We start from the raw sequence: 24,862 nt of genomic DNA, 5'->3' as shown, positions 1-24,862 counted from the left end.
AGTACCTATTTCATAATAATATTTTTTTTTAACTTGTATTGTCAGGTGTTTTGAAAGAAAATATTGAATTCAAAAGGTGAGAAAAGCACAGTGACGGCTAACAAAGAGCTGCCAAAAAATCTTTATTCGGTTCTAACCAGATGTCTTCAGATTCGTCGGGTTACAAAGTCTCGAGAAGTCTTAACTGTAAACACAGAGTCAAACAACAACAGCACCAGAAAGCAATTTGTCAGATAACACCATTTACAACAATAACACTGGCAGTTTCTGCACACACACACAGATCGGCTAAGAAAGAAACTGGTACAGGGTTAACAGTCAGTGTGTGTTGGTTCTTATTAATGAAAAACATGATATAGAATTTATTACATCATACTGTAGAAAAGAATATAAGAAAACATCATTGTTGCAAGTATATTTGTGACAGATATTGCAAGTACTTTGTGAAGTTTATTGACAATAAAGAATCTCTTGTTTGTTATATGATGAAGCAGGCTTTGTTTTAAATGTGCAGAGAGAGAACATTCAGTTCAAACATGGCTTAGTTTGTGTGTAAGTTTAGTAACCCAGTACAGACACACGTTGATGTAAAGGAGTTCTAGGTGTTCGGGGGGGTATTTATAGTTATATGAGAGGATTTATGCCACTTTGACTAAAGACAATCGATCGAAAGCATTGTCCAGTTGAAAGGCTGTCCGTTTCCCCCGGTTACCGCTCTGTATGCAAACAGAAGGTGCGGCTTTGTCTTCAGCATTCAGACATGAGCGTGGCATCGATCTTCACAACTGACTCAGCGAGACAAATATGCTGATTTTTTCAATTACCTTGAATGACTGGATTACCCTAAATTTAAAACTATTAATTTAAAGTTTAATCTCTTTACAAAGCGCGAGTTTTGCAGGTTCATCCAAAAATACCAAAATACCTACACATAGCCAGGCTCATGCAGTACGTTCCTGTTTGTTCCTCTCGGTAGTACAATGACCTTAGTGACTTCTGGGTGGGAGAGGATTCAGTTGTGATCCCTCCTGTCCCAGCAACAGAAATCTCTCTTAATCTCGAGTTTTCAGAAGAAAATTAAATCAATATTGCTTCTTTTACACGGATACATATGTCCCCCCCCCCCCCCCACACTTTGAACCCCTCGCAGCGAAGGGAAGCTACCGATTTCATGGTCGCCAACGATTCTAATCAACGGAGGTCACAGCTGGAGCCTGTGCACACGGGCGCCTTTTCACCACCCTCATCAATAATTCAATGAGTCGGACCCAAAGGCGCACACGTAAACAGCTCCCCGTGCTTCTCCGAGACAGTCAACATGTTCTGGAAAAGCAGCTCTACAGCCACAGCGTCTGATGTAACATCCACTTGTGTTTTGCATCACCATCCGTGGGCTCCTTCTGACCATGTGATGGGCGGCGACGCTCTGCAAGACGCCCGCGTCGAAGACAATGGAGGACAATGAACTCCGGTGTGAGAAGCAGCACGGGAATTATCATTATTCTATGATAATGCACTAGTTGATAGTGCGTGAGGTACATTTAAATGTGCATTAATGGCTGCAGGAATGGCTTGATCAGCGAGTAGATGTGCACACACACACACACACACACACACATACAAAACACACAAATGCAAGGTGAGCTTTCACACCCACACTTTCCTCACACACTTTAATGCTACATCGAGCAGATGGGTGATACCTCAGGTGGTTATGTGAAACACACACTCCATCGTCTCAAGCTGCACCTACACACACACACACACACACATAGACACACACACGCATTTGTTGCTATCAAGTCCTTGGCAGAGCTGTGTGTTTTGGACCAGCCGCCCTGGAGGGATGCAACCGGCTTTCTCTCTCTCTGTCTCTCTCACATCATCACAGGATGAGACCTGGAGCCACGGGGACATATGTTGAGTCCCCGATGACATGATCCAACACAGTTGGCTTTCGCAGCTCTTTCACTCACATTGTGTGCGCGTGTGCACGCAGAGGCCCAGGTTGTGTGGCACGAAGTCTTTGCCAGAAGGTTTTTATGAAAAATAAAACACAGGCGACAAACGTTTGCGGCCGAGATATTTAGCTGCATATTCAAACGCAGGCTTTATGAATTCTGCTTGATGAATGATGCAGGCTGACATAAATGTTGCAGTTGCTCGAGAAGAGGAAAGGTGCCCATCTCCAAACATCAGGCATCCCCTACCTTTAAGCACAGAATGATGAATGTATTCCCAGATGTCAGAGCACTCCGGTACTGTAAATAATTCCTCAACCTTCTGCAAAACAAAACTTTCTCTTACAACGTGTCCCCCCCCCCCCTTCTTCCCCTCAGATATTTGAGAGTAATGGTACCGATTGGAGATGACTGAATGTAGGGAGATCACTGGTGCATCAAAGTGCCAGCGTGCGTCCTCTGCACTGACTGAACGCTGCATAAAAAAACATCAGAGGAACGAAAGCTAATCAGCATATTTCCCCAAATGTCAAACTACTCTATGACTAAGTTTACAGTCTGGAAACAAATGTCAAAACATGTACATTTAGAGGCTTTAAAAAGATATAAAACTGTTGCGGCCACGTCAGGGTGGAGAGCAGCCGCATGCAGGCGTGAACACCTGCGGTGCTTGTAGTTACCTCCTTGTACTCGGGTCAGGTACTTCTCCTCTGAGGTTCTGGGTTGCAGTTGGAGGAAGAACAACTTAGAGCTCACACTTGAGACCTTTTCATAACTGCAGGCGGCACTACCCACCCCCCCCATCACAGGGATCCGTCTCCCACAGGCATCCTGCTAGACTCCCCCGGGCCTCAGACAGGGGGGGGGGGGAGATCGGAGCGTGCCGGCAGCGAATCACCGGTACTTTTGACAAATGTGTACGTAATTGAAAAGGTGAGAAAAACATTTATTGTTGTATGCTGTGTCTCTGTGTTTTCATGGTGGGAAGCTGAGATAAAACTAGAACAATACGGAGGCTGCTCGTAACCCGTCATGTACGCCAAAGCACAAAAAGATCACGTTTAGAGAAAGTATCTCAGTTTCCTTGTTTGCATGCACATGCAGTATTAGAAACCCAGTTAGACCAGAGCACATAGTATACACAATGTTTGAAAAAAGAGTGTAAAATCCCAGTCCAACAGTTCTTGAGGTCTCCGTGATTGTAATTAGGTAAAACAGCCAATGAGAGTCCGGTTTACAAAGAGGGCGGGTCTCTGTGTTGCATAATCGGGTTTAAAGTGAAGGAGCTGTGTTCTGAATAGTCACATCCAATCACAGGAGTGTTGCAGGTGAGGTTTTCATCTCTCTATCTGCTCACTGAGCAGCTCCAACAAAAGAGAATAATCTCAGGGAATGTTTGCCGTGCTGTTTGCTGCACGAGGCTTCCTTCATTCCTGAAACAGTGATTCTTCACATCCACACACATTTATCTACACGCCCCCGAACAAAAGAGAGAGCAGAGCCTTGTTTGGGAAAACAAAAGAGACAACAAATAGACAACAAATACCATACGCACATTGAAAAGCAGAGAGTAGAAAAGTCTCTCTTAGACGTTGCAACATCTTTCTAGAACCGCGGCCAAAGGGGCCTCTGAACGGAGCTCGCGGGACATTTCTTTGTATCACAAATTCCACCGTCTCATACTGGCCGGCCCCAGAGACAGTCCACTGTCTCATACCGGCCGGCCCCAGAGCCAGTCCACTGTCTCATGCTGGCCGGTCCCAGAGACAGTCCACTGTCTCATACCGGCCGGCCCCAGAGACGTTCCACTGTGGCCTCTGCGTGTCACAGCAACAGAACTCGGGTCTCAACTGAGGTCCACTGTGGGAGCTCCACACTCATCAAGGCACATTCAGGACTCCTTTTGGTCCCACAAAGATTACGCTACCGGGGGGAGAGGGGGGCAAAGCAGCTCAAAGAGAAACAAATCATAGTGTCTGGTAGGGAAGTCCCCCTCCCCCATCTGCCTCTGGAGTGTTTGCAAAAGCCATTTCATCAACCCTCCTCCTCTTCCTCCTCCTCTCCTTAATGAACGAATGAAGGATGGAGGGTACCTCCTCTTTTTATTGACGACGACGACACCACCTCCGCCCCGGCCGCGGCTCTGCATAGGAGCATCCGCAACAGCATGGTTGCCACGGAAACCAGGGTCGGTGGGATCGGTACACTTACAAGATACTCTGCTACTCTGTGTATTCTTAGGGTCACGCAAGGTCACACTCGACAACTCTGGTGTTCATTGCTCACAGTCCATGTTTGTTTCCAAGCACAATGTAAAACGAGATGTATTATTATATTTGCAGTCACTTTCACATGACGTCTGACTCCACAGAGGGCCGCCTGCTGTCGCACTATTGTTAAGGGGTCACAAGTATTTCTGCAGAACACAGGAGGGCTCGTGTGCAGATCACATCTGCTCACATGTTTGATCTGCAACCACAGCGCAGAGGAACAACGTCTGAGAATGATGGTGCAAATGAAATAATGAGTTTTACACTGATAATCTATCTTAAAGATACTGTACTGCAGCTTAATCTGTGTGTATTGTAGCACACATGTGATATAAGGTGTGAGCCTCTCGTCACAAACGTGTCTGTTATGAAATATTATTCTCAGTGAGGATCAGGTACATAAACCACAAATACAAATAAATCTGTCAACATATGAACTGCTGTTAAAGCCGTCACTGCTTGGGAGCTGCACTGGGCAATTACGTGACAAACTGTGTGTACGTGTGTGTGTGTGAGAGGCCGTAAATATTGAGGCTTCCTCGTAACTCAAATCACGCCATGTTGTCTTGTTGAGTTTCTAAATCACGGCTGAGAACTCAGCCCTTAAACACATCAGAGAACAAAGGCCCGAGCAGTCCTCTCAAGTATTCATGTCACTCAAGACCTCCTCCTGCGTCTCGCCCGACGGAGAGCTTTTTAATTCTGCTGCGCGAACACGTGTCTGTAACGGCCTCCTTCCCCCGGGTCGCAGGGCTGAGAGCTCATTTCGGCTTGAAACATGAATAAGTCACATGATCGGATCAGGAGCGAGATGCCATATGGCCGGTTTGGCATCTTTCGGGTGTCAATTTGGGAGTCAGAATCTAAGAGTCATGATCCCCCCCCCCCCCCGCCTTTTTTCTCAACAGAATTAAATAATCCAATATCGTAAACATCTCAACATATGTTATGTGGAATTTTAAACTGCTAATTGCTAACTGGGATGTTGAAATAACTTTTTCTGCATTAGAGAGCGAGATATAAACCACGGAAGAGTTTGAGTCGCTCTTAGAAGTTAGTTTTGCATGTTAAACATGCTTAAAACATGTGAAAACTAATGGGATGTCTTCTTAATTAACTACTCTTTTGGAGCGGTCTCTATCTGCAGATTGAGTTTGCCAAGTTGGAAAGTTTGAAAATCTTGAGTTGCACAACAAAAGGAAGACTCGATTTACCGATTACACGTGAAAATGTAAAACTGTTTGCTTAGTACCAATATTTTTGTAGTATAACACAAAGCAAATCGATGCATTTGATCCCACCTTCAGGACAAAGAGCAACAAATGAGGAGATGGCAATGAGAACAAACAAAAACATCCCTCAGAACTGAGGCGGAAGCAGGACAGAGAGCCCTCACTAACTCGTGTCGTGACACCTGGTAGGCTTGAGGCAGGGTCTTTTTATTTTCATGTTCTACAGCATAACATTGTGTACAAAATGGAGGTTAATGTGATCAGATGACAACATGTGAGAAACAGCACTGTACGGGAATATAGCACCACCATTTTTACCCCAGGCCAAGACAGTACCTTGGCCGGCTGTCTTTGTGAGTCCCTCAATGGGACCAAGATGTTCTGACGCAGCCCACAGAACAAGGCCCACAGCTCCTGGACGGGTGTGAGAAATATGGCAGCAAATCTCCTTGGGTTTGGAATAATACATGAATTAGCTTATTTTGGCCAAGTCGTACTATTAGCCATATGGTTGACACAACACTGACCAAGAGTCAGCACAGAGAGAGAGCTGCCTGGAGATGCTGCCGCACACTATTTTCCGTCCTGCCGGAGCTTCTGAGCTGAGCTACAGCAGGGACTTGTTCCTGGACACCAGACGGAGGAGATGCTTCCCGATTGCAAACATGAAGCACCAGCGTGATGTAGGAAGGGCGCTAGGAAGTGCACGGAAAAAAACAACGACAGCAACATCCGCTCGCCCCAAAGTGTTGGTTTGTCAGGAGGTCTGACAGGGGAACGCCACGGGCCATTTATAGGGGGGGCGGGGGGCTCCTTCACATTCATACACAGAAGCGCGTGGCGGACGCACAGGAGTGCAGAAGCACCGAGATGTCAATCAGGACGAGTACGAAGGAAGAAGGAAGAGAACGGTTCTAATGAGCGAGGAGGACGGCGTGGAGGAGCTCCAGGCGGGAGCGGGCGGGTCACACTGGCCGGAGAGACAACAATGTGGCTTCTAGTGAGAGTTATGCCTGCCCCCCCCTTCCCTCCCCTACAGTTAGCTACAAACAAAATAAAAACATTCAGCAGAACATGAAAACAAAAATTCATAAACAGTATAGTTATATATTCATAAAAAAAGAGCCAAATCAAATCTTTTTTCTTTGAATTTAAATTCCAAAAGGTTTTCCCCTATATATATATAGATTTGTCTTTTCTTAAACAATAATACGTCCACATAACACAAATCAGTTTGCTGATACTCTAAATATTTCTAATTTAAACAGCAATGTAAAGACATTTACATTGAAGCGCGATGAGCGACTTTAAGGCTTTCCCTAAATTCCAAACAGAAGCCTGACATGTTGAATCGCAGATTATTTCCTCGCCCCGTCTCAAACTCAAACCAGTCCGGTTCGTATGGTTGGAAATGGCCGAGGTAACTGGTAATATACACAGAGCTTTGAGAAAATACAATTACATGTATACATGAACAGAGAAAAAAAGAAAAACAGCGGCGCAAAAGTGACACGACTGTCCCATGAGGTGAGGAAGTACTGCGCTGTGTAGGCTGTGAATAATTTGGGGGTAAAATGATCCTGTGCGTCAGACAGAATCGCCAATAATGATGTCAGCGTGTGGTCAAGAAAATATCATATAATGCAGAGATTAAATGCAGAAACAGAATGAAAAAATGTCTATTTGTAGAAAAATAAAAAAAATTGTAGAACATTTCTATCAATATCAGCAATCTGTAATTTAAGTGACACAGAAAAGAGTTTTGTTTATCCACCGAGTGAACACCTGTAAACTGTAAACTATTTGGCCTTGTGATGTTTGTTCCCTGCCTTTGAGCCAAGAAAGCCAGAAGTCCACACATTCAAATGACAAGTTGGATATTTTCACCAACGCCACTCTGGACCTGTATGTGACGATCACAAGGACTCTTATGTAAGTTTTAGTCAAAGCTTTTCTTGCATGTTGCTAAGTGAATGAGATCTGCAGCGCACCTCAAACTACAGAGCAATGACCTAATCAAGTGCTTATTTAGTCCGCCAATTGCTTTATTTTTAGCTCTCACTTCCTTTTATTACCAGTTAAATTGGAAATGAAGAAGGGCTCATGGAAACGATTCCACTAAAAAGAAGCTTCGTTACACACACACACACACACACACACACTTTTGGCTCTCAGCCCTCCCCTCGTGGTTAACAGATCGTCGAGATGCTCTTGAGTGGGGCACACAAAAAAACACAAACATACGTGGTTCGCTTTGGGGCGGTGTGAGGGTTGAGGAGGAGGAGGATGAGGAGGAGGAGGGCGGTCCGTCTCTCTGCGTGTGGTGAAAGGTGTTTATCTTTCTGTGGCCTTGCAGGCTGCTGACTTCACGCTTGCAGGGCTGGCAGGAAGGTCTTTCAGCACACCTTCTTCAGCGGGTGGCAGGTAAACAGTCTCGGTTTGCACACAAAAGGATGGAAAAGGAGGAAAAAAAAAAAGAAAGAAAAAAAAAAAACACACCAGCAACGGTAAACATTGTAAACACCTTTACTATAAAAAAAGAAAGCATAAAGAATAAGATATAGTAGTTTTTGGTTGCAAAGTCGCCATGAAAGAGAGGAGCTTTTGAGATGGTGCTGTAATCAGTACAACTCCAGGTTTTAGCTGCTGGTTTTTGCTTTCTTTAGATTCACATCCCTGATAAAAGATAAAAGAAAATGAATCAACTTAAGTCTTTACTTTGATTGTGTGGGAATTCCAGCGGTTGTTTGTTTAATGTTTGTGAATGTCGGAAATCACTGGCATGGTCCATCTCCTGTAAATAGTATCTCCTTTGCATTGATCATCCACCGTGTGGGTCTTCATTCCTCACTCTCTGTGTACAAGGCAACCTGCCGTACATTCCCTCAGAAAGCTGTCAGGAGTGAATAACAAGGGAGGAACCGGGCGAGGCTGTGATGTCGAGGGAAAAGATCTCCTCAAAAAGTCCAGGAATAAAACAATGGATAAATAAAACTGAGGGCTGTTCCTCCGGGTTTTCGTGACGTGAAAAAGCTGCAACAAAGCGGCCCATTCGTCGTCAGGGTAAAAGAGTTTTTCATTTGTTGACAAAACAGACAAAAAAGGACCTTTTTTCACAGACCCCTTCGTCAACTAGACTTTCATTTAAAAATCAGAGCTTTACAAAAAAAAAAAAAACAGAAGAACAATTTCTTCTTCAAATGTTTTTAGCTGCATTGGGGTTTCCCAAAACGGGGAAGAGTGTAAATGGCGAAGCAGGGCTGGGAAGCTAAATGCATGCAAAATGAAGCCCCTCCCCTCTTATCTGGCGGATGGCAGCAGTGGCCGTTGGTGTGGCGCGCGGGTTGAGCCGCTGTGTGTGATGTTCAGTCGGTAAATCTCTGGCAGGCCTTTTTCCAGCGGCAGGCGGTGCACCACATGTCGCGGTTCTCCATCCCGTACACCTTGCGGCACTTCTTCCCTTCACCGCGCACCTTTCTGCTGAGGACGAAGGGAGAAAAACTGATGGGACTGTAACAATACCACAAACTCCAGAATTGATGCAACAGAAACCTGTGAAAGATCAATCCAGAGTTATCTGACTAAAGCAAGCAAACGATTAAAGTCTTCTGTTTATTAGACAAAGTATCTTCTAATTGCAGCCAAACCGTCATCAGCAGACAACAAGGCCTTAATGTGGTAAATAGTAATCACTGCATAAACCACGCCATCTAAAAACCAAACGCTTGGTTCCTCGTTGAAGGTGATTGGGTAAATCAGCAGCTCAGCTCAGCTAATTCATTGTGACTTTTCTTTAATTAAGAGTAATGGAGCCTATTTGTTAGAGTCAATATTTTGCACCTCGTCAGGTCTAATTGAAATAGATAAACAGATTAGACGCATTGGCTTAAATACGAGCTGTCTCGTGGGAAGATCTAATATGCGCGTTAAGTTGGTTGGACCTTTAATTAAAGCTAAAAAAGAAGGAAGTGTCAGCTGAGCGTGGTGCAGCCAGTACCTGAGGGCGCTGGAGGCTCTGGGAGGGGACGAGAGGACGGCGATGGTCTGGGAGCGCTGTTCGCCAAAGCCTTGGCTTTTACTGGGGGACACCTTAGGACGGCAGACAAATGTATGGTCAGAGGAACCCAAATGATAGATATATGTATGTAGTATAGAACAAATGCCCGGCCTCAGGGTGTCCTCACCGTGGTCCCGGTGAAAGTGACGGGTGGTGACTGCCAGGAGATGCTGAAGCTGGAGCTGTTGGTGGGGGTGAAGCTGGTGGAGGCGCAGCCGGTCGAGTCACTGCTGGACGGGATGGACACTGGAGCCGTGGCCTGAGGGCAGAGGTCAAATTAGTCTCCCTGAAATGCATCAGTCAACTCAAACTAAAAGGGTGTTTATTTTGAATCACTTAAAGGTCTTAGGTGTCTCACATTGTAAAAGCTCCTCAATTAAACGAAGAACTAATTATTCAATGAGGAGATCCTGATAGCAGTGTGAGACTATATACGTGCATCCACAGCCTGATCAGTGTGATGTTGTGTGCATATTGATCCAGAGAGCTCATTGATCGGGAGTGTTGTACACAGAGCGTAAACCCGACTGTGTGTGTGTGTGTGTGTGTACGCATGTGCACTCTCTCTGCGCTGCCTCACCTGGTAGGCGTGGTCCGTGTGGATGAGGTAGAGCGCGCTGGGCGCGGAGCGGCTGAGCGGGGTGGCGCCGCCGGCGTGAGGCTCCTTGGCGTCGGACGGGCCCAGAGGCCTGTGGCACTCCGACAGCTGGCTGAGAAGCGGGTGAGGGGAGGCGGGAGGCGGCGGGGACACGTGGGACAGGCTGCTCAGCCCCTCGGCCACAGAGTCCGTGTTGAGCTTGATCTCGGAGTAGTAGAAGTCCTCCTCGCCGTCGCTGCAGTCCGAGTCGCAGCTACGCCTGCAGAGCGGCGAGATCCGGACGTGAAGAGGAAAGTAAATACAACGTCCGTGTGCTGAACACACAGCTCCTGTTCCCCCTTTACCCCCGAAGTCATTCCTACAACCCACTAAACACCTCGGACCTCCGCTTAATTGAACGTCAGTATAAACGTGTCATTCATGGTTCTGCTTCCCCCTCTCTCCCAAAGCAAAACTGTTACCGTGGCAACCTACGGATTTGACAATGACTCTGCTAGTTTCTCACCCCAGGTGGATGGTGCGGATGTGTCTCTGGATACCAGCTGCGGTACTCAGCACCTTGCCACAGTTCTTCCACAGGCACTTGAACATCACCTTCATGGAGTTCTGCACGAGACACAAAGTACGGCAACAACAGTCAGACAACGCGGCGGTTCACCAATGGTTTTGCGTTGACGGAAACATACGGTTGTTTATTAACAGGATAAGAAACGTGCGGCGGAGTGTGCGTCAAAGTGAGGATGCTTTATTTAAGTGGTTGCTATGCTGTTGAAAAAATGCAGATCGGGGTTTGTCATGTCACACCGTCAGGTTGTTCAACTTCACCGCATACAACTGGCAAGGAAATGGAACAACTTCCTGCTAGATGCCCCTTCATGTCTGTTACAGCTGTACTGTAACATGCTCATCAGGAGTTCATGTTTCTGTGGTTTTGAGCTGATGAGGCTCCCGCACCCTTTTGTCGGTCTACTCTAATTACACTACAGGCTTCCTAGAGAAGCTGCACTCGTCTTTCATGGTGTGAAAAGCCCTGCGTGCTTTCTTGTTTTCGTCCCCACCCCCCCTCCCTCTACCTGCTCTCCGCCTTACAAATGCTCCTATACAATAGGCCTGTGTGTCAAACTATTGTACTGATGGCTGATTTCATTTCAACGAGATGCCCCCCCATCTCCTCTTTTCACAAATGCATGCACACACACACACAACAATTATCCGTCACCTCTGTGCATTGTTTTGTCTTGCGTTAATAAAAGCCTGTTCTGTGTTGGTGTGCGTGTTATTCCCTTTCAAAGACGCGTTTCACAGTTAATTAAACGGTGAGCTCTAAACAATATTGCCTTGCCAAGAGAGAAGCGTAGGCACAAGAGGAGCGTGAAGATTAATCCATGTGAAACCGTGGCATCGTATATTTAGTGTGTGTGTGTGTTTATTGGAAGTCAACGTCATTGTTCTCCAAGCTTAATAAAATCAGTTTTTGTCTCCTGACATACTCCATTGTTCCTTTCCCTTTTCTAAATGTCTCTGTCCCTCTTGTTGCCCTTCTTTGTCATAAGTACCCATCAATTTTTAGGGGTGGGATGGTGAGGCTGTTTGGATCTTTATGGGAGCAGCCGTTCTGAAGCAGCTGCATGTGAACACTGTAATTGAGTGAATGTCCATTGAGGAAACGCGCACACACACATAAATATATATATATATATATTTATACACACACAGAACGAGGGCAGATGGGGGGCGAAAATACTGGCGAGAGCTGGGGAGGAAGTGGGGGATGAAGGGGGAGAGAGAATGAAAGAAGGAATAGATGGATGACACCGACAGCCAACGACTAACCAGCAAGTCAGAGCACCGATAAGGAGAGAGAGAGGCTTCAAGGGGCGAGTGAAAAGCAACATACATCTTAAGAAATAATGAGTGACACTGTGCTGTGGATGTGATGAACTGTCAGCTGGGTGTAGAAATGAAACGAGGCAGAATGATGAGTGAGAAACTGTGTGTGTGTGTGTGTGTGTGTTGGGCTCATAACATCTGTGCAGAACGGACAAAACGACCACCAGAGCAAAAACGCCTGCACGTCCTTTCCTGTCACATTTTCACCTCTGCCAATCAGTCAGTCAGAGTCTCAGCTCCAGAGGACCTCAGAGGTTAATGTTACAGTGTGTGGAAGGAGGGAATCATCAGGCAGCTCGCGTGATGCTGTCAGCTTCTTATTGAGATCCTCCTGTTGCTGACAGTACTGTCACGAGTGTTTCAAAGAGGTCACTTAAGGTCAACGTGGATTCCGGGGACGGATGCAGACGGACACTGATACATTTTCCGATGCCGGAGTGTGTGTGTGCCCCCCCCTCCCCCTATAGAATGGTAGAGGAAACACAGAAGACACTGTCCACTATACATTTGTTTTCTCAGACATTATCTTTTTGTTTGCTTGGTGACCATTTAGACCAAGACCAAGTGTGCTTTCAGTATGTTGTTTTCAATTTAAAGAAGTAGAAATGTAGCCGCCTGCTTACTGTCTGGTGTTTGAAGGCATTTTCAAACATTAGTAATAATTGACTTATTATTGTTTTATTCTAGCTTGATTTAAAAAAAAAAAAAAAAAACACCTTTAATTGCTAATTTGTTCTCCCTCGGACTCACCTTGCGCTTGCGAGGGATGGGCTCGTCGAAGAGCAGGCTGCTGCCGTCCTGCTCATCCAGGCTGGGGTCCTCCGGCCCCGCGGGGCCGGGTCCCACGCCGCCCATGCTTGGCACGCGGAAGGGTTTGAAGCTGTCGGCGGATAGCGGTGGAGACGGCGTAGAAGGGTTGGAGTGGTCGCTAGGCGCGGACCAGCTCCAGTAGCCGCCCGAAGAGCTGTTGCTGGACGGCGTGAAGGGGCACGCCGAGCCGTTGTCCTTCCACGAACCGCTCAGGCCTTCTGAGGAGAAGCAGGGAGGAACAGGAAGTGAGTAAGATCACAAGACACCTTCAGTCATGTTTGTAGATAATACGACCACGGCAAAAAGTGCCCGGCGTTCCTCCGTCAATGGTGGGAGATCAAGACAGTCAATTCATTTCTAACAGCTTTATTTGCACTTCACAAAAGGAGCCTCCCAGCACCACTGTTGTCTGAGTCACAATGAAACAAGGAAAAGGTTACTTTCTTGTTCTTTTTTTTCCCACTGAGACACTTCCAAGGTCTTGCTTTTTGCAGTTCAAAGAAACTTTTCTTTTCAAAATCAGCTACAAAGGCATTTCACTTTGTGAAGGTTGAGGCTGGGGGAAACTATAGAGCGTGTACACAAGTGAAAAACTATGTGTGGGCTTCTTTCTGTACTTAAAATTACACATAAAGAGGATAACAAAGCCGCTCTGATAGGCATTCGGTTTTGTGGCGCACAAACCATTAAGATTGGATCAAGCGATAACAACACCCGCATTACATTTTATTTTGAATAACACAACTCAATTCAATGACAGTTAGAACGCGTGCAAAACAACAATGAAATGGCCGATAATGAGATTGAAATGTCAACCGTGTTGCTGTACGCATGAGAACATGCGTGTGCTGGTGTACACGCACATGGTGTGATTAGAGATGGTTGGTATTTAAATTCCACTTTGTGCATGTGAGCGTAACGTATGCGATGTGCATTTTACATCTGACCACGGTAACCGTGACAACAGGTGCTCGGCTGAACTGAGCGGCCGTTCGGTTGCAGACGATCCGGGTGGTCGCGTGTCACCGCGGTAACGGGCCACTTTGGATTTCTGCCACCGCGCTGGGTGGCAGGCGTCCAGGCTCGTTGTGCTTTTCTGTGGATTCGCACGAACTCATTGAAGAGTGAACCCTCGAGCACAGCAGGTGGCAGTCATTTATCAAACTAAGCCTTCACGTGCATTTCCCAGATAACAGCGTTGAAGAAATGAAAAGTCGGCGTCTAAGCAGAACATACGAATGGCAGACTGGGCGGGGAGGGAGTGATCGATCACAGCCAGTGAATGATTTAAAGCACGTTGCTCCTCCGCTTACTTAGTAGTTTATTAGCGGTGGCACTCACCGTTGACTCGGACGGGGGGGCTCCTGACCAGCGGGCTGGTGGAGAGACTGGTCAGCACCATGGCAGCTGTCACTTTGTCCATGTCCACTTCTTCCTCCGACCGCCTAGGAAACACAACAGAAAAAGAATACATAAATAATAATCACTATCACAGGAAAAAACTAGCATGTTTTTCACATGCACTTTTTAACCGGCCACAATACACACACGCACACACACACACTGAGTGTGCGCCTTGTTGATTTAACTTCAAAAGTTTTCACACAAAATACGAGCCCTCTGGACTCAAACTGACTCGGCTTTGACTTGTGTAAAATAAGCTTCTAATTAAATTGAAGTTGTATATTTATATCTCCTCTGTGGGCGTCTGATGCAATCATCCATACCCTTATATTATTAGAGAAATCAACAGCCAACAGCTTAAACGCTGCAGTAAAAAAAACTAAAAAGATACATTTTAAAAGCTAAGCTCGACTGATGTGGTGTCTTGCATTCAATCCCCAAAGATCATTACCAACACTAGCCCAGTGCTGTAAAGAACACACACGAGCCAATGCATACAACAAAACACAAATGTTGTCTCGCCTAATCGGAGTGTGGCAAACGCACTAATTACAGGAGGCATGTCGAAGGCAGGGGTCTTAATCCTCCCGCATGTATTCCTCACACAGCGTCAATCCCCTTGATCAAAGGGACGTCAATGGCTTCATCACCGAGAGGATGGTATGTGCTCTTTATTAACATAACAAGCAGCCAGTGCGTGTGTGTATGTGTGTGTGTGTTTTGTTCCTGAGACTTGGATGTTGTGTAGAGGCCCAGGGATCAAAGTCAATTCCATTACAATGATGAAATCTCCCTTCGCCTTGAAAGCGTCATGGCATCAGCCACCGAGATTTCACAGCCACTGAGATCAGATGGTTACGGTCCATCTTAACTGGTGTAAATCCAGCAACAAGTAAAGTGAAATACGACTGCATCTTTTACCCGCTTGATACATTTCAAACAGAACATGTTTGAAATGCTGATTATTAAAGTTGAGAATACAAACACTCAGAGAAAGTGTCATTCTCCACCTCAAAGAAGAGAGGAAAGGACAAACAAAGAAATCAACGAGAAGATGCAAACAGATGTGTTTTTGCTCGGATTGATTTAAATTACAAAGACAAAGACTCATCTCCTGGCTATGAAAACATTTTCATTACGATTTTGACATTTTCACACAAAAGCAACTTCATGAGCAGAAGCAAAACCGAGCGGGAACAAGGAGTACGAGAGCACTTCAATCCCCTGCTACTGAACTGAAACAAACAAATAAATAATGCAGCGGCCAATGACTGTTTCTCATGAATGCATAGGGCTAGAAAATAATACATTGAAACGCCTCCTGAAATCAAAGGTGTGCCACTGGATCCATCAGAGTGTCGCCTTCCCCATTCAAGTCATTTCAGATAAAAACAACAATAATGGGAAAGTCACCACAAAGACGAGAACCACACAATCTCTCACAGGAGGGCGTTTGGCTTTGATTTCATGTTCATAGTTTATCGAGGCTACAATTCACGACCCAACAGGACACGACCCAGAGCGAACCGTACGAGCAGAAGCAACAGCGGGGCAGCTGAACGGCATCATCGGCGTTGGACGCGTTGAGTGGCACCCGTCCAAGCCCAGACGTGACTTCCCGCGTTTATTTTTAGAGCGGCTTTGAGGCACAGATGCTCCCCGTCCGAGTTGACCGAGCTTAAGCAAATCTAGAGGAAAAGAAAGCCCCGAAATCCACATGCGTCAAACTAAAAACAGATGTGCTCGAGATGACTCCTGTTTAAAGAGGACTCAGAGCCGACAGATGTGGTCCACAATGTAAAGGGGTGACTGAATGAAGCATAAAAGGAGTCATTTTTGTCTTTATACGGTTTCATCATTGTATTTATTAACACTGTGTATTAAGCATTAATGGTCGATCTAGTCTTATCCATGACACCCCAAGATTTTTCTATGATGGGGAACAACTACTGTATGGGGTAACGCTCCTACTGTTATTATGGAGGATTGTACAGTGGCACATGTTGACACATTGCTTACCTTTTCGCCCCCAAATCACCATTTTTAGTGCAAATATAAATTGTAACTGTAATGAGTAGCTTAGAGAGCTGCATGTCAAACCAAAGTCCTGATAAGTGTCAAAATAAATCAGTGGAAAGTGTCTGTGTGCCGAGGAGGAGACACGTTTCATTACAAACTGGTTTATTTGTGGTTTTTACAACAGTGTTTTTTCACTGCACTACTGAATTCTGATCTTTGTTTCTTTGTGGGGGTGTGTGTGTTTTCCCAGATGCAGTCGGAGACGCCCGAAGGCGTGTGTTAGTAACTACAAGTAAACCGGCGCTAACCGAGCGAGAGGGAATTTCCAAAGTTCTTCTTCAAACAGCAGCCTGCTTTGGGGGAACGTGTTGTTTGTGTGCAATGTTGTTAAAAAAATTGCGATTTCACCAAATACGCCGAATGCGTCGGCCCATTTCCAGACTCATGACCAGGGAGCGTCAATTATCCCCGTCTGTTCTTGCACAAGAGAAATATACCTTTGCAGTTGGGTTAAAAATATCAACATACTCTTTTTAGTTAGCTTCTTGTTATCTTTTCTGTCCACATCACCGTGGCAGAGACGGAGCGGCGGCACGAATAGAGCAGTTTTTTGGATCGAAATGATTGCTAGGGACAAATCAGCAGCAGCAGAGACGTGTCCATACCCAACGATACGCCCTTGCATTAATGTGAAAGCTATTAAAAGTGTATTAACTTTACAGGCAGAACGGGGAGATTGGGTTTCCATGTGAGAGGAGAGCAGTTACTTAACAAAGAAAAAGCCTCAGCGCACATTAGCTAGTGTCGAATTTATGACCCTTTCCCCTGTTGAATATGATGTCATTACAGCCTGCACATAAATCAAGAAACGAGGCTGCGTACACACCGCCGCTGTCACCCGTAGCACCACGGCGCCGTAAAAAAACACTTCCTGGTCACCTTGGGAGGCCATTGAGTGACCGTAGATGTTATCGCCATGGAAACCGTGACAGACAATTACTTGGTGCTTCGTATATCGAGAGAGAGAGAATTTTCCCCAAATCACATTTGCCATTAGTGCTCTTATCAAAGTTAGTTGTGGTCCAAGTGCTTATTACGGCTGTAATTAACACACCAAGAGTGTGTGTGTGTGTTAGGAAGACACACGATAGAAGGCTGGATGCGTGTGACAGAGAGACGGTTAATGGATGTATAAGTGAATTCTGATAAATGAGTTTGGTGTGTCGCTGCAGCGTGTGTGCCAGAGTGGATGTGTGTGTCTGGGTTTTTATTAACATTCTTACGTCACTTACTTACAATGAACCATCCACCAGTGTCTGACCCCTGAGTGGAACATTATCATGTTCATCAACAGAGAACTAGCGAGGTGAAGAGCCTGTTTACTGATCAACATTACACAATGTTACTTTCTGCTTCCGGCTCTTCAGAACGGGAAACAAACATAGATACTGTTAATGTGTTGTAAAGAGGATTCTCCACAGGGATGCATACTTAAATGCTCTTATGGGCAATGTGGAAGTGGCGGACAAATACAGAAAGGTGAGACCATCACGTTTGAGAAGCTGAATAAATTTCTTTCAGATAACTGGAAATGATGAATCAAACACAACCCATTTGAGTAAAAGAGTGTGATTCAGGGCATAACACTGTGCGGAGGAGGGGACTGCTATTCTCAAGACACAAGTAAAACAACAGCTCCCTCTTCAGGGGTTCTGATGAGATTAGTGAGATATGTGTGCCAAAAAGCTGTGTGTGTGTGTGTGTGTGTGTGTGTGTGTGTGTGTTAGAGGGCCGTGTGCTGTCACCATCTTGGCAAGTTAGGATACAACAACACAGTTGATGCTTTGCATGCAGCCATGCTGCAATACCCTGTTGGAAAAGTGCAACCTCTTTAACAAGCACCTACTCCAAACTAATAACTAAAGGGGCTAGTGTGATTCTGTACGCACGCACAGACACGCACAATGCTCTTCTCTGGTTTCTATGTGGGCGGCAGCTGGATGCCGGGGTGGGTTTCAGGAATTCCCCCTGAAACAGAGGCCATGCGGCCAGTCTGTCCTGCGTCCTCTCTCTCCTCTTCCTCCCTCCACCCCTGCAGGACTTTTAACTCTTGCTGACTCTCTCACCCGCACACACTTCGGACAAAGAGCAAAATAACTGAGAAAAAAAAGACAGAAACAAAGCAAGTTTTGTTGTTATTTGTGTGTGTGTGTTTGTGTTTGTGTTGGCTTGTCTCTATGATGGCGAGCGGTGCATGGAGGGCTTCTCATTAATTACAGCCACTGGACTATGACGCCTATTTCCTCCTCAAAAAGTTCCCATAAATCAGAAAGCTTCTCTTATCTGATCTCTTCATCTCACTGCCTCAGAAAACCCCAAAAGGAATCTGCATATGACACGGGGTTAACGTGCATGAAGGGCACAGCTTTTTGATTGACAGGTGTGTGTGTAAAGGAACACGCAGGAATCATCTTTGACATTCTTGTGTGCAGCATTCAGGTTCTAGAAGGGTTACAGATAACAAGCCGTAGGTTGGAAAACACACATTCTGTAAAACCTGAGAAATACACAAGAGGACATAGTGTTTTTCCGTCTGTACAGTGTGTTTTTTGTGCGTGTGAGAGAAAGAGAGAGAGTCTCGGCCTTCACTTAGGACACACATGGGGCTGTGTGTGAGGTTTGCACAGGTGCTGCTGACAGCTGCAGTCTGGTGTTCGTCTTATTGTAAAGCCGAGAGGATGGGTGATAAGAAGTAGCCATTTTGATGGATGCAATAAGGATACAAAACATACACATATGTGCATATTACTAGGAGTGCACATCATAGAATTCATTTTTAGACGGTATCGGGGGATTCTTCCTGGTGGGATCAGCACAAAATAAAAAGGGATAACGTTTTTTGCTGACTGATGAGCCTTATTGTGACATACAGGATTTGCTGTTTGATTGCAGCTGATGTCAAAGACCACCGTTACAAAACATTGCCTGCATCACCTTGAACCATCAAAACTTGTAAATGTTATCCTTTTACTTTATTATAGACATCATGTGTTACATTAAAACACACAATCTAATTTATTATGAAATAAAAACGATTTTTTTAATTGATGAAATAAAAATCTTTTCATTTGAATAATGTATCATAAGCTGCTTAGAGCCTAAACATAATACCATATACAAAAACCTAGTTTATGTTGCTGTGACAGCATTTTAGAGAGCAGTATAACGTTATAATTCACCTTTGCCCCAATGATGAGATATATATATCTATATATATATCAAGATATATATATCTTGAGAGCGAGAGACAGTTATAAAGAGCCATACAGAGAGTTATGTTCAGCAGAGGATGAATCCTAAAGAATCCTCTTTCCCACGTTAGCGTCACCTGTTGGACGAATTTACATGACATTTGATGGATGTGGATAACATTTTCCTTGCAAAAAAGCAAACATTTAGTTCAAATCACCACTATAGTCTGACACACACACACACACACACACACACACGCTCACACACACACACACACACACACACACACACACACACACACACACACACACACACACACACACACACACACACACACACACACACACACACACACCTGGCAGCCTGCTCCTTGAAATAGGAGCCGCGTGAAGACATCTTTACCGACACAAAGATCCTGCTTCAGTTCTCAAGAGCCAAAGCTCCATCTGATCCACTGTAACTGGAGCTTTACAATGAACTGCTCCTCCGGAGCTTATGAACATCAAGACAGCCTCACTCCGAGAGAGGGGTTTCAAATGACAACACGTTTTTAAATTAAAACTGTATTATTTCAAACTTGACAAAGCGTGATGATAATAAACAGACTGGTTCGACATAACAGGAGCAAGATATGTTTTTTTAGGATGATAAGGACAACATTCTCACTCAGACCCAGATAGAAACGCTGCACCAAAAGTAAATGATGATAAAAGAAAGCTTGTATTTGATATTATTGTATTGTAGGACAAACTCACTTCTTGCATCTACAAAAGAAAAAAAGCGAGGATTCTCTCTCTTTTGAGAAGTAGATTTGACCCTTTTGGTTTAGGGGGTGAAACGTACAGCTTCTGTACCTTATGCTGATTGTGTGTGAGTGCTGCAGTATATTTAACCATCACCTGCCCCCATGATCCGTGTTTTCAGTTAAGAAACACGCCTGTTGTTATGATTTGATTGGTGTTTTCCACGTGTATCTGGATGCGCTCAAGTAATCCCCAGTGACTGTGCCATTGTTGGATCTGAATCTGCCGTTACATCAAATAAGCACCGTGATAGTAAAAGTTTAAAGATCCAGAGAAACCCAAATAACAAATATAATGATGTCTCCACCTTTAAGGCGGAGGAGCAGCCCACAAAAGCACATCAGAAGCTTTAGAAAGCGCTGATTTGGATCTGTTGCCTTAACTTGAGCATCTGCCCCTGTGGTGCACAAAGAAGCAGGTCAAAACCACCCACATGAGGTGTTCTGACAGCCAGGGGTTTAAGATGCTTTTGTTCTTCCCCCCCATCTCACTCTTCTGAGTACGACATAATAAAAAAAGCCCCACAAAATGAAAAATAACCACAAGACAGCTCAAACTTGTCAATAATGTCAGAATGTAATGCTACAACTAAAAAACAGAGGTAGTCCTGCAAGAACAGATCGATATACAGTATATATCACAATGACAATGGGAGTTATAAGAGCAGCAATGGAGACACATTTCAAATGAAAAAGTGTAATGAGGGAGATGGAAGAAGGAAGAGGAGTAGGAGATGGGAGCCGAGGTAAAGCCATCTTGGTGCGCGCACACACACACACACACACACACACACACACACACACACACACACACACACACACACACACACACACACACACACACACACACACTCTCTCTCTCTCTCTGATGGTCTTTCCCTGAATTGTCGTTGCTGCATGCCCTAATGAGCAGAGGGAATACACAGGATCTCGCTGCTCCGAGCTACTCATTTGGCCTCCAGAGTCTACAACCGTGTGTGTTTGTGCGTGTGTGTTGGTTTTACTATTTCAGCACGCAGGCTGAATGCCCCAACACATGCAGGCGAACCTGGATGTATGAGAATGTGTGTGTGAGTGTCGGAGGGCGAGTCAGTATGTGCAGTGAGGGGGGTCGCCCCCCCCCTGATGCGAACAAAGGCAGCAGCTGTAAGAGTCATGACGACCTTTATAGTGGCTGGCTGGTAAATACACCCCCCCCCCCCCTCTACTCCTTCACTTCCCTCCTCTCACTAGCTCCCTACAGCCACTCCATTCGCTCACCGCAATCTCTCTCTCACAAATGATGCGGCGCTGGAGTAAACAAAAGGAAGTGGTTGGTATGAAGTATCTGAGCTCCATGTCAGAAATGGAGTAAATGAAGAGCCTGAGAGTGTGTAGCTGTGAGAGTAAACATCAGAGGTCTGGAAGAGGTCTTTCTGTCTGCCCGCTCTGTTGAGCCTTTTGTCCTTGCAGGGAGCGGTATGGCCTGATCTGTTTGCGTTGTGGCGGATGTCAGAGTTCTGAATTTGCTGAAGTCTGCTGGAAAAAAACAGTATTAAATGTTGCATATTAAAAAAAATGAACATGTATGAAATGTCTGTGAGACATTATCAAACTGATATTTAGGATGGATATATCAATGGTGTCAGAAGAGGGGACCCCTTATAGCACATGGTATCATGGAGTGCTCCGCATGTGCACATTTTCTACTTAAATGTACCACTTAAGAAGGAAAAGTCTCCTCTTCTCCCCTTTTCCCCCTGCGTTTCTCCTTCAAGGATTGGGGGGGAAGCTACCTCACACCTCATTGTGTGCGTTCGTGTGTTCATTAGTCTTTAGCGGTGAGACAGTAGTGATAACGTGGCTCGTGAGAGCTTCACGAGGGCTCTTTTCGCTCCACCTTCCCTCTGGACACGCACAACCTGCCAATAAGTACCATAAACCACACAGACATAAACATACGCAAGCACCCTTTTATCGCCGCTGAGCTTGATTATATACATCTTGGATTTGTAACCACAGCGGACGTAGACGTAGACACACACACACACACACACACGTGTACGCTGACACGCACAGCCTCCACAGCTCCCTTTCAGTAAGTGTAATTTGGAAAAAAACGCCCCATCCTCCAGTGTGTAGATCACTCTCTTGGGAGCTAAGGGGTGTGTGTGTGGGTGTGTGTGTGTGTGCGTTGAAAGTGCTCATAAAAGCCTGGCGTTTGAGCTGGTGGAGGGCATTATGAAGGCCTATCAGCTCGTCCAATCGCCTCGCATAGCCTCAAGGCAGGACAAAGGATATGCCCGCCACTTCAACTAATTTAGGGGTCTTTTACTCCCCCCTTTCCCCTTCCCTTTCGTTCCGCCCCCCTTCGATCCACTATTTGTGCGATTGTTTATCTGGGTGTGGTTTTTAAAGCAATGCCCTTCCTCGCGCTCAACAGCTGGACAAGTTCACGTGCCGAGTAGAGCTCGACGCAAACTTGAGAGGCAGCCAGCTCTCCCATTGGGACCTTAATAGTTTTGGGACAGAGATTGACTCATTAGTAGTCAGCTAATCAATACGAGTCACAAGCGTGTTTGAATGACCTTTAGGGTTTATCTTTAATGCCGGATATTGTTTTGGAAAGAAGAAAAACACATGGGGGGGGGGGAGAGAGAGAGGGGGGGGAAGGATGTGTTCTGGGGGAAGGTCTTTAAGTGTAATCTCTGATTGATTCACCACTGTGTGGTGTGAGGATGTGACACCGAGCATGAAGAGAGAGCGAGAGAACCCACTCCTTCCTTCTCCCCTCTCAACCATGTCAACAAGTCCACACAAAGACTGCTCGGCTCCCGTATCCAACAGAGAGCAATCCTGATGCATCCACACCGATCATCAAGACGAATTCCTCTATGTGTAACATATGTGGCTTCTGATTCATCATTAGTAAATGTGTCATTGCGCGGCCAACCTTAATCAATAAACTGCATATGAACAACTAGAACTCACCTCACTGTGCTCGTCACCGCTGACTTCACACGCTAGTGTAAGTTAGCCATTGTACCTATTCTCCAGCGCCAGTACACATCAGTGAGAGGAAACACACACACACACACACACACACAAAGCAGGCAGCTGAGAGGACAAAGGAAGTGAGGGAGGGCTATGGTGTGAGAGAGACACAGATCAGGGGGCAAATGAGCGGGAAAGCAGAGATGGAGAAAGGATAGAATATAGGGAGCCAGCGGAGGGGAAAGCGAGAGAGGGAGAGGGAGAAAAGGGACAGAAAAAGAGATGCACAAGAGAGGAAAGAGACAGGAAAAGCTCAATCAGCCATCTGGGCACAGAGGGCGATGAGTGGAAGATGGAAAGAATAAAAGAAAAGGAAAGCAAGTGGACAGTGAGAGGGGTAAGTGCAGTGTAAGTGTCTTATACGGAGACAAAAGGATGAGGAAAGGAAGGAAGGAAAAATAAAACATTTTCTAGGGGGGTTTACTCGTTATAGTGAAACATTATCTTACCACAGAAAAAATAATTTAATATAATACCCGATCAACCTTCAAATCTTACTTTTCTCAGTACCACAAAGTTACACAGCTTACCAAAGGAAATATTAACATCATTTTTGACAAGTGTTAAACACTAAAAACAGGCTGAAAAGATGTTTTTGGATTGTGCCTTCAACTGACACACAACATGGCACTATTAAGCAAAGGACATGAAAACAAGAAAAGTCATTACTGGATGGAAGTGTGTGTGTGTGTGTGTGTGTATGAACATGAAGAACTTTTCTGCAACTAAACAAACCGTTCCGACAGAGACCAGCACAGAGCAGCCGAGGGAAGCACCCATGTTTGCATGAATGTTAAAGGGAGGCCATGAATTATGCACACTATATGGACGTCTGTGCATTCGATGTTTGCAGACCTAAACTCCACAAAACGCCTGCAAGGCTGAAGAGAAAAAGAGCGAGAAAAAGAGCGGAAGAGAGAGAGAGAGAGAAAGAGAGAGAAGCCCCTCGTAAAAACATCAATTTTCAGCTCATGGTGAGGTAATGCTGCAAAAGCGTCCGCACACACACACACACACACACATTTTGGCAGAAAAAGTCGAGTCCCACACGACCATGGCCCCTAAAATAAATGAACAAACACACGCACAACCCCAAATCAAAACAACCTCGTCTGCCGAAGCTTGAGGCTCACGTGGCCAAAGCCACCGGCTCCCATTGTTTACAGGGAGAAACGGGAGAGGAGGGAGGGTGGGGGGGGGGCTGTCCTTTGGGCAACTGCTGCCTTGTTGATGGTAATAGCACCATGAGGATGTTCGTTTGGGGGGGTATGTTGAAGAAAACAGGAGATGGTCTGAATGACCTCCCCAAATGGCGGGTTGAGGGGGCAACTGTACCAGATGTCCTCTGAATTCATACACATTGTATCTGCCCACAAAGCTAAAAAAGGGCCACTGTTGACTGTGTAGCCCCTTACAAGCTGTTCCTTACAGCTACAAGGGAGAACCTGAAGGTGTGTGTCTGTGTGCACGTGTTTGTGTAGTATGTTCCAGTTAGCCAGCTTGCAGGTGAAGCCTCTGAAGCCAATGACAAATG

At 45.5% G+C, this 24,862-nt stretch overlaps 1 protein-coding gene across 3 annotated transcripts in view; it reads right to left on the bottom strand.

Annotated features, from left to right (window-relative positions):
* Nucleotides 1–105: 105 nt before the first annotated feature.
* znf704 (zinc finger protein 704) overlaps nucleotides 106–24,862 on the bottom strand; it is a 38,564-nt gene continuing 13,807 nt past the window's right edge. For 2 of the 3 annotated variants that reach the window (XM_037474210.2, XM_037474208.2), the window contains exons 3-9: nucleotides 14,160–14,263; nucleotides 12,759–13,036; nucleotides 10,624–10,724; nucleotides 10,101–10,377; nucleotides 9,648–9,779; nucleotides 9,461–9,552; nucleotides 106–8,943 (exon numbers count right to left, since the gene is read on the bottom strand). In XM_037474210.2, the coding sequence (XP_037330107.2) occupies nucleotides 8,829–8,943; nucleotides 9,461–9,552; nucleotides 9,648–9,779; nucleotides 10,101–10,377; nucleotides 10,624–10,724; nucleotides 12,759–13,036; nucleotides 14,160–14,263 (1,099 nt within the window). In that variant the 3' untranslated portion in view covers nucleotides 106–8,828. The remainder of the gene's footprint in view (nucleotides 8,944–9,460; nucleotides 9,553–9,647; nucleotides 9,780–10,100; nucleotides 10,378–10,623; nucleotides 10,725–12,758; nucleotides 13,037–14,159; nucleotides 14,264–24,862) is intronic. The other variant, XM_037474209.2, reaches the window with a different exon arrangement.

This window comes from Pungitius pungitius, chromosome 17, assembly GCF_949316345.1.
Source record: "Pungitius pungitius chromosome 17, fPunPun2.1, whole genome shotgun sequence".
Lineage (NCBI taxonomy): Eukaryota > Metazoa > Chordata > Actinopteri > Perciformes > Gasterosteidae > Pungitius > Pungitius pungitius.
The sequence above is the reverse complement of the archived record's forward strand: the minus strand, read 5'-3'. Positions and strand labels throughout refer to the sequence as shown.